General features: G+C 40.5%; 2 protein-coding genes across 5 annotated transcripts in view; both read right to left on the bottom strand.

The window, feature by feature from the left end:
- The window catches only part of si:ch73-127m5.2 (uncharacterized), a 4,934-nt gene extending 2,014 nt beyond the window's left edge, over positions 1 to 2,920 (bottom strand). The window contains exons 1-2 of the mRNA XM_014010486.1: positions 2,808 to 2,920; positions 389 to 1,031 (exon numbers count right to left, since the gene is read on the bottom strand). Of these exons, the coding sequence (XP_013865940.1) occupies positions 389 to 770 (382 nt within the window). The 5' untranslated portion in view covers positions 771 to 1,031; positions 2,808 to 2,920. The remainder of the gene's footprint in view (positions 1 to 388; positions 1,032 to 2,807) is intronic.
- A 1,306-nt stretch (positions 2,921 to 4,226) lies between these two features.
- kif19 (kinesin family member 19) overlaps positions 4,227 to 11,122 on the bottom strand; it is a 44,187-nt gene continuing 37,291 nt past the window's right edge. For 3 of the 4 annotated variants that reach the window (XM_014010481.1, XM_014010484.1, XM_014010483.1), the window contains 6 exons: positions 10,619 to 10,782; positions 10,438 to 10,537; positions 10,148 to 10,271; positions 9,119 to 9,510; positions 5,235 to 5,403; positions 4,227 to 5,162 (listed from right to left, as the gene is read on the bottom strand). In XM_014010481.1, coding sequence (XP_013865935.1) covers positions 5,041 to 5,162; positions 5,235 to 5,403; positions 9,119 to 9,510; positions 10,148 to 10,271; positions 10,438 to 10,537; positions 10,619 to 10,782 — 1,071 coding nt within the window. In that variant the 3' untranslated portion in view covers positions 4,227 to 5,040. The remainder of the gene's footprint in view (positions 5,163 to 5,234; positions 5,404 to 9,118; positions 9,511 to 10,147; positions 10,272 to 10,437; positions 10,538 to 10,618; positions 10,783 to 11,122) is intronic. The other variant, XM_014010485.1, reaches the window with a different exon arrangement.

The following is an 11,122-nucleotide window of genomic DNA, read 5'->3' as shown; positions in this document are numbered from 1 at the left end:
CTGTTGCTCTCAATGTCCGGCTGCAAAAAATATATTTTCAAACTATTTATTGGCAAATTTAGTCTGATAATTGAAAACACGGATGAAATATGAAACAAATAAAATAAAACACATACAAAGCAGAAAACAGCTAAATGTATCAAAAGTATGTCTGTAATATTAGAATTTTCTGAGACAATTTTTTTTTCTTTACCAGTAAGAGGTTTTTGTTTAATAGAATTTTTGGACAAAAAATCACAATATATCGCCTTGCTTACAGTATCGCAATATATCGGGACATATCGTATCGTGACCCCTCTGTCATGATATGTACCGTATCGCCAAATTCTTCCCAATACACAGCCCTAGTATCYTGATGAAGCCGGTAATTTCCATCTCTACAACTCACGAGCCTTGGATCCTTTCATGTTGGGATCCAGGAGAGACGACACCTCGGCAAACGGCATCTCGGTGGCAGGTTCGGAGTTTGCGCTCAGGTCCGGAGGCAGCTCCTGATGCTGGGGCACGTTCTCCGTCTGGAGTGGGGCAGAACCCTGCATCTGATGCTGAATGTCGAGCATTTCAACCTGGTTCTGGTCTAACAGGGCCTGACCCTGCGCCTGAGAAGGGACTAAAGCGTTTTCAGATAAACCCTGCATCCCCATGCCTCCTGCTGATATGCTGTTGCCTTGCTCCGAAGACACCTGGAAAATGCTCATCARTGGCTTTACCACCGTGAAAACCATGTTCCCCTGGCCGTCCAAACCCACTACCCTACCAGACGGGTCCATGTCTTTGCTKAAATGTTGTCGTCCTGGCAGAAATAATGAAAGAAGCTCTAGAACTACTAGTTTTGGTTCTCTCTCTGTCCTGCATGTACTGTATTACTCTATCTCAAATAGTGAGTTTTAACTAATTTAACTAAAAGTGGCCGATWAGTCGGTTCTTTTGACTCTAGCTGAGAATAAAACCCCCTACGTTAAAGCTGTTGCAGTTTTTCTCATTGCTACTGGTCCTTTAACTCCTCATGGCAACACATCTGCAGTTTTATTCTGGAAAACAAAAAGAATAGAACATGATGGTTAATGTCCTGATGCATCTCAGTAATCCAGGTAAAAAATCAAAAAGAAAAAAATTGTATAGGTCTTCTGGWCGGGTTCTTCTCTAATGAAACGTTTCGTCTCTTCTCCAAGAGACTTCTTCAGTCTGAGAGTTTCAGGCAAAATTCAGGCTTTTAAGCCCTGCCTCCATGTGACTGATACTCACATCACATGGCTATCGCTGACACCTAATTAACACCTATTGTTAACAGGGGGTGGAGTGGTACTGGCAATAGCAGCACTGTAGGAGGGGTACAACTGAAAACGGAGGCCTATCCTGACTGGGCTTTCCTGAAAGCAGACAGGAAACACAGACAGGACTCCATGCAACCTTCAGATGAAAACGAAGACCCCAAACCCAGACCCAAACCAGTGGTTATTCCGTATGTTGCGGGTGTTTCGGAGAAACTGAGACGTTTATTTTCTAAACATGATGTCCCAGTGGCTTTCAAACCCCAAAACACATTACGGCAAAGGCTGGTTCGCCCCAAAGATCCGGTGCCCCGGCACAAACAGAGCAATGTTGTATATGCTGTTAAGTGCCAGGAGGACTGCGACCAGTTATACATCGGGGAAACAAAGCAGCCACTGTTCAAAAGAATGTCCCAACACAGATGAGCTACATCTAATGACCAGAACTCTGCAGTTTTCACTCATTTACAGGCCAGCGGTCACTCTTTCAGAGATGAGGATGTTCTCATTCTTGATAGAGAGGAACGTTGGTTTGAGAGAGGAGTAAAAGAAGCCATTTTTGTGAAGAAAGACCGTCCATCATTAAACAGAGGTGGAGCCCTCCGTTTTCAGTTGTCCCCCTCCTACAGCGCGCCTATTGCCAGTATCACTCCACCCCCTGTTAACAATAGGTGTTAATTAGGTGTCAACGATAGCCATGTGATGTGAGTATCAGTCACATGGAGGCWGGGCTTAAAAGCCTGAATTTTGCCTGAAACTCTCAGACTGAAGAAGTCTCTTGGAGGAGAGACGAAACGTTTCATTAGAGAAGAACCCGTCCAGAAGACCTATACAAATTTTTTTTCCTTTTGATGATGAATAATGCCTGTGGTTTGAATAACTTACTAACATTACTATATGATCTGACATGTTTACATACCATTTTCAACCAACTGTGCCTGTTAAAAGATTTGTACATCATTGTGTTATTTGCATTTTATAATAACTTTATAAATYATGGCTTGTGTGCAAATACACACACGAGGACAGTACGAGTATTGTGTTTTTACTCAGCTAGTGGTTTTACTTTGCTATTTGCTTAGCTGAGATGTTTGTAAAAAAGACAAWATAGCAGGTTTAGCTCAAACTACAWTAACCGTGTTTAARGTTCAGKTTATTTACGCTTCATGAGACAAACTTTGAGGACACAAAGAGAGGCGTGTAATAAATCAGTTTGAGTCTCGCCCCATCAACACAAAGCTTTTTTAAGTCAACTTTACCATTTTTAAAGCTTAAAGCGACATGTGACATTTTATATCTACAGGTTTGGACTATTATTATCGCTGCCAACTTTGAGCCAAACCTAATTGAACTTTAAGCTAATAACGCCGGTAATTTGAGCAAAATTAGCGCATCTAACATGAACAAACATCCATCATGGCTGCCAGCCGTCGCTGCTGTTTGCTGTGAAATATGAAACAAAGACACCCAGCTGCGGTTTAGAACCGCAGACGAGTTCTAACTTTGGATGCAACAAGTGATGGCTGTCTCACTCACCGATTTACCGTCGATTTTTTTTTTTTCCCCCCCACCAAAAGCGGAGCTGATCCTAGAACGGTCCGGGTTCAAGCCAGCGACATTTTCCCTTCTTCTCTGCTGCTGCTTCGGCGGGTTGCAAATCAGCCATACGTGCACCGCCGTSCGCAGCAGTAATCTCTGTTCTGATTGGTGGACCGACGGATCAATCATTCCAGAAGCTAATTTCATTGGTCCAGAAAAGAGTAAACATACCAAGGGGGGCGGTATTTCCGTGATGCATTTCTTTGAATAGACAACTTGAAAAAAATTAAATTACAAGAAAAATAACACCCAATTTATTATTTTTTTAAACTTTTTGAGTTGTTCTTTACAATAAAAATGCGACTTTCCAGATTAGTTTAAATTTTGTATTTTTCTTATACCTATTTCACTGCTTTTTTAGAGAAAATATCGATGTAATTAATGCAGGTCGGATGTACCGGCATGTAAAATAGAGGATTTACGGTCTAAGAATGTTTTAATTTCAAAATAGTGTCTCCCCACCAAGATACCATTTAACAGCTGATTTTAAAGAGCCGATACATTCAGTTATACCTTTGTATTTTCTCAGTATTGTCCTATTTTCAGATTCTACTGTTGCCACAATGCAAGAGGTAATGCAATTTGATAAAGTCACTAAAAACTCTAGTTAAAACATTACTATGTCCTATAATGCAGAGGTTTTCAAACTGGGGTCTCTGGGGTCCATGAGAGGTATCTTGGGGGTCCTCAAAATTTTTTATTAAATAGTTAATTTGGTTTTTATTTTTAAAAATGCATGGAGAACAATAAACTATTAAAACAAACGATAAATGTAATAAAAATATATATTCCCATGGCATTTAGGGTTTGAAATGACAAAACATTATCTTTTAAAACATTTGGTTTATGCGGGGATCCCTGGAATTATTATTTTTTTCGTTTTTATAAGGGGTCCCCAAACCCAAAAGGCTTGAGAACCCCTGCTATAATGGATTGCAGTTTTCTTAACTGCTTGTCCACTTTGTTAAAACTGTGCTCCCTCTAGTGGACATCTGTCTTGTAACAGTTTGTGTGCTTTGGAGAAAATCTATTCATCCKAAACGTCTTTTTCCTCCTTTCCGCAAATGTTTTCAGGGCCAACCGAATCACTGGTCAAGGCCAAAGTCCAAGCATGCATATCAGTAAAAAAAAAAAAAATCCTTGCATCAAGAAAATTCAATCTAGTTGAGACAACAAGACTCGATGTCCTCTCCTGTCCTTCACATGAAGAGCATTTTAAATTCTCTCATTCCTGCAAGCACTCAAGACAAGTACAGAAGAGGATAAGGGCCAAAGTGCAAAAAAAAAAAAAAAAAGATTGTTTTGAGTTTTGACTTTTTTTTCCCTCAGAATCTGGAGAGTGGAAAATAAATGACGTTTTACACAATCCAATAAAATTTATTTTCGTACAAATTAAAAAATAAAGCGTACAAAATGAAGAATAGAAAGTAGCCATTATGAAAACCATGTCAATATCATAAAAAGAAAAAGGTCACAGTTAAATAAGTCATTAAAAACTGGAGTAACTAATCTGGGAAAAAATAAATAAATAAAAAACACGGTGTGGTGTTTAACATTTGAGGGTTTCTTTTTTTTTTTTTGGGGGGGGGGGGGGCAAAGATGTGGGGTGTACAGGGGTAGGAAGGAGCTTCCACAAGTTTCAAACATTGTTGCTGACAGTAGGGCGTAGCTTAATGAATGGTATTTTCTCCTTATCTTTCGACACATAAAGCCAGACTTTTTTCTTGATTCTTATTTACATTTTCAGCATAAAGTTGGAGTCCCATACGTCTATTAAATTCATTTAGTTTGAGGCTTTTTATAACAAGCAATGAAAATTAACTAAAAAATAATAAATAAAAAAATACAGTCACAACCAACAAGCAGTACAGTTGTGTTCAAAGTCATCAACAGGACTTTTGGACAAGTATTTCAGCATTGTGGCAAGTTACGGTGAAGACACTTGATGGGACAGAACATGAACAGCACATCTACCAGTCTTTGGATCTGTAGACCTGTGAGTCTCAGAGCCTGTCGATGGTGATACTTAAACAGAGGAGGCCTGTGTGAAGGCATCAAGACACACAGTGTGTCTGGTTCTCATTCTCTCTCATAGTCGTGTCCATCTGTGTTGGTTTTTACAGGGATGCTCACAAAGCTGACGCTTTCCCTCGGTGTAAGTGTGTCGGGCTCAGTGTCTGCGTGTGCGCTGGGCCCCGCTGCTGGTGGAGGTGATGTAGAGGAGGGGCTGTCGGGGGTGGGGTGTTTTCTTCAAGTTACCAATGCTGGCTGTAGAGGATTCAGCATGAGAGCCTGCGGAGTGAAAAATAATCAATAAACTGGGAGAATGCTTCTGCTTAAACATCAGCAGTGGTGATTGGTTACCTGTTTGCTGGGGGTTGTGGTGGGGCCTGACTCTGCTGAGGGGAGGGACCCCTCTGTACTGGGGACGCAGCACGGGGGCCTGGGGCTGACCGTTGATATGGAGGTGAGGGTCTGATGTGCTGTCCAGAGGGCGAAACCTCTGAGCTGTGGTGGCTTTTGCWTGAGGCAGCTAAAAGTGAGAAGAAAATTTAACAATTAAAAATAAAAAACATAAAAGTAGCTAAAACATAGAGTTAAAGTAGTTATAGTATATAAGTGAGTTAGCCATAGCATTATACAGCGGGTAAAATAAGTATTGAACACGTCAKCATTTTTCTCAGTAAATATATTACTAGAGGTGCTAATGACAAGAAATTTTCACCAGATGTTGGTAACAACCCAAGTGATCCATACATACAAAGAAATCAAACCATAAATGTCCAGAAATGAAGTTATTTGTAATAATGTGGAATGGCACAGGGAAAAAGTATTGAACACACTTKCTGAAATTTATCTAATACTTTGTACAAAAGCCTTTGTTGTCAATGACAGCTTCAAGACACCTCCTGTATGGAGAAACTAGTGGCATGCATTGCTCAGGTGTGATTTTGGCCCATTCTTCCACAAACAGTCTTCAAATCTTGAAGGTTTCGTGGACCTCTTCTATGAACTCTGATCTTTAGTTCTTTCCATAGATTTTCTGTTGGATTCAGGTCAGGTGATTGGCTAGGCCATTCCAGCAGCTTTAGTTTCTTTCTCTGAAACCAACTGAGAGTTTCCTTGGCTTTGTGTTTGGGCTCATTGTCTTGCTGAAATGTCCAGCCACGTTTCATCTTCATCATCCTGGTAGATGGAAGCAGATTTTTATCAAGAATGTCTCTGTACATTTTTCCACTCATCCTTCCTTCAATTATRTGAAGTTTGCCAGTACCATATGCTGAAAAACAGCCCCACACCATGATGTTCCCACCTCCAAACTTCACTGTTGGTATGGTGTTTTTGGGCTGATGTGCAGTGCCATTTGACCTCCAAACATGATGTGTATTCTGGCATCCAAACAGTTCAATGTTGGTCTCATCTGACCAGACTATATTCTCCCAGTATTACACAGGCTTGTRTAAATGTTGTGCAGCAAACTTTAAAGGAGCTTCAACATGCTGTTTCTTCAGCAGTGGAGTRTTGCGTGGTGAGCGTGCATACAGGCCATGGTGGTTCAGTGCATTACTTATTGTTTTCTTTGAAACAATCGTACCTGCTAATTCCAGGTCTTTCTGAAGCTCTCCACAAGTGGTCCTTGGCTCTTGGACAACTCTTCTGATAATTCTTTTCACTCCTCTGTCAGAAATCTTGTGAGGAGCACCTGGTCGTGGTCAGTTTATGGTGAAATAATGTTCTTTCCACTTCTGAATTATGGCCCCAACAGTGCTCACTGGAACCTTCAGAAGTTTAGACATTCTTCTGTAACCGATGCCATCATTATGCTTTGCAACAATAAGGTTGTGAAGGTCTTGAGAGAGCTCTTTACTTTTACCCATCATCAGATGGTTCTTGTGTGATACCTGGCCATCATTTGGGACTGAACCAGCTGATATTAACTTGCACTGACAAGGGGCAGGCTTGCTTTCTAATTACTGAGAGAGTTCAGCTGGTGTCTTGGCTTTCCATGCCTTTTTACACCTCCCTTTCTTCATGTGTTCAATACTTTTTCCCTGTGCCATTCCACATTATTACAAATAACTTCATTTCTGGACATTTATGGTTTGATTTCTTTGTATGTATGGATCACTTGGGTTGTTACCYACATCTGGTGAAAATTTCATGTCATTAGCGCCTCTAGTAATTTATTTACTGAGAAAAATGTTGACGTGTTCAATACTTGTTTTACCCGCTGTAACTCTCTAACCCTAACGGAGGACAATCCTCCACCTCTGAACTTCACTCAATTTTCACTTCTTTTTATTTTCTTCTTCCTGTAGATTTTTTGGCACTTGTCGTCAAATAATTTCAGGCACCAGTCCGAAAGGAGTTTGGGAGTTTTATGTTTGTTCAGCGAGGTGGGGGTGAGTCTACCCGTCTTTTGCTGCCTCCCACTTCAAATATGATGAACGATAAAGGGCAAAAAAAAGAACGTGCCAAAAACTATTTATGATTTTGGATTTAATACAATTTAAAAACTGGTGTATAAATTAAAGTCTGCTTTTTAAACACATTGGAACAGATTCTTAGAGAGAGCGTGTCAGCTCATTTGCGATAAGAAATATACTTCTGGATTACTGGTTAATGTGCTCGATTTAGGAAAAAATTCTGGAAATTATTTCCATACTTACCGGTAATTATAAAAGTGTCAGATTACAGATTATACATTCTGATATTAATAAAATATAGATTTATGATGTCTGCATATTTATTTGCAATTTTAAATGGACCTACTTTTCACTCATCTCATCTCCATTTTATTTTTTTCTTGGAATAAAACTCCATATCTGTTGCAAATGTTGCCTTTTCTATGAAGCACTGCAGGTGACAAAAGACGAAAATCGAACCTATTATGTCATCAAGCGGTCAAGCAAAATGCTACACGTTAAAAACAAACAAAGTCCTCTCAGCAGTTTATTTTGGCTCATGTGCAAATGAGCTGACGGTATGGATCGTGCTTCCAGATCTTTCCCACTAGAGTGATTTAAATCCATCATGTGACCGGGGTCCAGGGAGTCCAGGGTASTGCTGGGCGGTATACCGTTTTGTACCGAAAACCGGTTTTTATTTTTGTTATGATATGACTTTTCTGAATACCGGTGTAAATAGCCTGAACACATGCGGAACGTTTCGCTGCGGCCGCCAGTGATCTGTCTCCCTGGGGACATGTTTCCTTGCAGCACCGCTAAGCGCATTAGCATGCTAACATTGTTGTTGGAACAACTGGCGGTGGGTGGTGTGTTTCAGCCGCTTATGTGGTCTGACATAAAAAAAATCCCGTTTTCACCATCGCTGAATAGTAAACAACTCTTCAGTGTTGTGCACGGTTAGATTAAARGCGCTACGTTATAATGGAGACGTTATTGCATGGAGACTCTAGCGAGCTTTTATTGTGAAAAGCCCGGGGAGAAGTAGTTTTGTAGTGTAGCTGAGTTGACTGGTGTACAAGGTGAGTCGTCCTTTTAAGTTTTTATTAACACTTAACAATAGACCAGATAACGATTTTTCTCAACCCTTCATGGTTGGACCTAAATGCATGATTACTGTCTACAACCAAAGAAGAAAAGAGGAGAGGAGGGAAACAGTGATACAGAGGTACAGTAAAAGAAAAAAGTCAATAAGCAAAGTTTGTACATTTTATTATCAGCTGAGCTGTGAGGAAAAAATACAGTCAAATACCGTGAAACCGATGTTACTGTTGAAAATACCGTGATATAAAATTTGGGTCATACCGCCCAGCTCTACTCCAGGGCGTTAATCATCATATTAATTATGGGCTAGTTCTTTTGCCAATATTGCCCAACCCTGCTTGAAACTTTGCCTTATTGTAGCATTTATAATTTTGTTTAACCAAGTCTTGGTTCTTCTTAGATAAAACATCATTTATTTCAGTTCAGTTCAGTTAGTTTATTCATTTCTTTAAAAAACAACAACATAAATTCAACATTCAACAAAAATAGGAAATCATAAATTAAAGGAAAGGTAGCAGAAGAAGAAAAAATCTTATATCTGCCTTTTTTTTGCAAATAAATAAATTCAATCAAGAATAAAAAGGTTTAACTCCTTGAACAACAATTCATACATTTACATTTTTCTCCAGCAAATTATTCTTTATCATTCTCTTAAATATACTCATTGATCTGGCATTTTCAATGTTATCTTCCAGATTATTCCAGATTATTTCATATAACAAGTGAAAAACTACTCACTGCTTGACCCGTGACCTCAAAAGACCGTGAACGCCTCTTCTTGCGGCGAGCTTCAAAGTCCACCTCGCGAGGCGTTTGGGTCTTGGTGACGACCTGGCGGTGACGAGGGCGTGTCCAGGTCCCCTGCTGCAGGCCGGGCCCCTCCCCCGTGCTGCTGGACAGGTTGTCGTCKGAGGTGGCGTGTCTCAGCTCGGGGCTGGGCTGCCTGCAGCGCTGCAGCGGAACACCTCTAGGAGGAGCCTCGTTCAAAGAAAGGTTGCTTTTCTGCTTTTTCGGGTCGAACGGGGAGGGGGCCGGGGGCAACCGCAGAGCGTCCACCTCTAGAGCTTTGGAGCGCCGACGGGCTGCTTTGACCACAATGTTCTGGACTCCTTTTAGGATCTGCTGCCGTTCTGTCCGAACATAAGGAAATATTTATTCGCATTTCTGCAGCTGAAGATTTACAGTGACATTTAGGGTTTTCCATAAGCTCAGCTGGATATAGTACTAAATATTAAACATGTAAATTTAGGGCAAAAAAGTGCCTAAAAACTTGACAATTCCATTWATTTATAATTTAAAAGCAGCCTCTAAATTGCCGCAGTAAATCTGCCCCGTGTTCATAAATAAATTGGTTCCCGTCAACGAACAACATCTTTATTTTCATCTCTGCTCTTCGATTTCATGTACTGCAATGCTGCGGCGCGCACAGCATGCCTCATCAGTTTGATAGATTGTTTTTAGGGAGTGAGGAAGTGCTCCTGGGGTTTGGTTTGGGACACAAAAAACAGCTTTTAAATACTCTGACAACGTCTCTCTTTTGACTGTGACCTCAGCTTGAAAACTCCCAGAGTCTAGAGGTGTAAGCACAGTCATCATGATTGTACATTATTATGTTTGCCCTCAAGAGGTCATAAAGTCAAACGTAATGTGCAGATCCACATTTTCTTAAAGTTCTATTCAGATTTTAGTATTTAAAACATTTTTTTCGAAGATTCCTTGACTTCAAGGTTTAAGCAATCTATACTTAATAACGTAAAATCATCTTACCGTTTCGGGAAAGGGGGAAATCAGCCCCGGCCTCGCTGCTCTCAGGTGAAGAGTCCAGCTGGCTGCTGAGGCTGTGGCTGAGATGGCTGTAGCACGTAAAGCTTTCAGGAGCCAAAGGCTGCAGCTGCAACACAAAAGACGGGAGCGATTCATTGCCGCCACACATTCACTGCAGCACTTTACTTGTAGCTGGCCAGAACCGAAATCCTTTCTGTGTGGCTCCGAAATTCTATTTCAAGAGGAACGTTTTTACTCCGTGTGTAATTTTTGCCACTTAAAGTTGTCCTTACCTCTCTGTTGCCCCTTCCGTTGATGTGAATTGGAGGTGGGGTCATCACAGCTGAGCTCTTTATTTGCCTGGCATGAGGGCTGCTCTTAAAAACTCTGTCGCTGAAACAAAAAAATGAATTAAAAATCCATAAACGGTAGTTTTAGTGTATGTATTTATATACATCAGGGATGTTTTCTTACGGCTCAGACTCCGGCAGAATGGGGGGCAACGTGTGTCTACGAATCCTGGCCTGACCTCGTCTGTTTTCAGCGCACATGTTGAGCACGCTTTCCTGGTCTGAATCCACATCCTGCGTGTAGTCGCGACCCAGACCGGGCAGAGCGATCTTGGGTAAAGAACCCTCCTGGAAACGAGAGCGTAGAAAAGTCATTACTCATCCTGTCACTCCTTTCTATATTTAGGCATTTTAATTACCATATTTATTCATGTATAATACGATCTCATGTATAATACGACCCCCCCTTTTTTTTAGCTTAAAAAGCATAAAAAATTTAATCCTCAAACTATCTCCAATTTCATTCAGACTTCAAGTTTTTTTCAGCCTTTGAAGTCTTTATACATATCAGTAAAATGATCATTGGACTGTTCATTTTATTTTAACAACATATGTACTAAAAGGTATTTTGACAACAAATATATATCAGCTGTAGCAGCAAAATATGAATTCTGGCATTTTACACACA

The sequence above is a fragment of the Austrofundulus limnaeus genome, unplaced genomic scaffold (genome assembly GCF_001266775.1).
Source record: "Austrofundulus limnaeus strain Quisiro unplaced genomic scaffold, Austrofundulus_limnaeus-1.0 Scaffold69, whole genome shotgun sequence".
Lineage (NCBI taxonomy): Eukaryota > Metazoa > Chordata > Actinopteri > Cyprinodontiformes > Rivulidae > Austrofundulus > Austrofundulus limnaeus.
The sequence above is the reverse complement of the archived record's forward strand: the minus strand, read 5'-3'. Positions and strand labels throughout refer to the sequence as shown.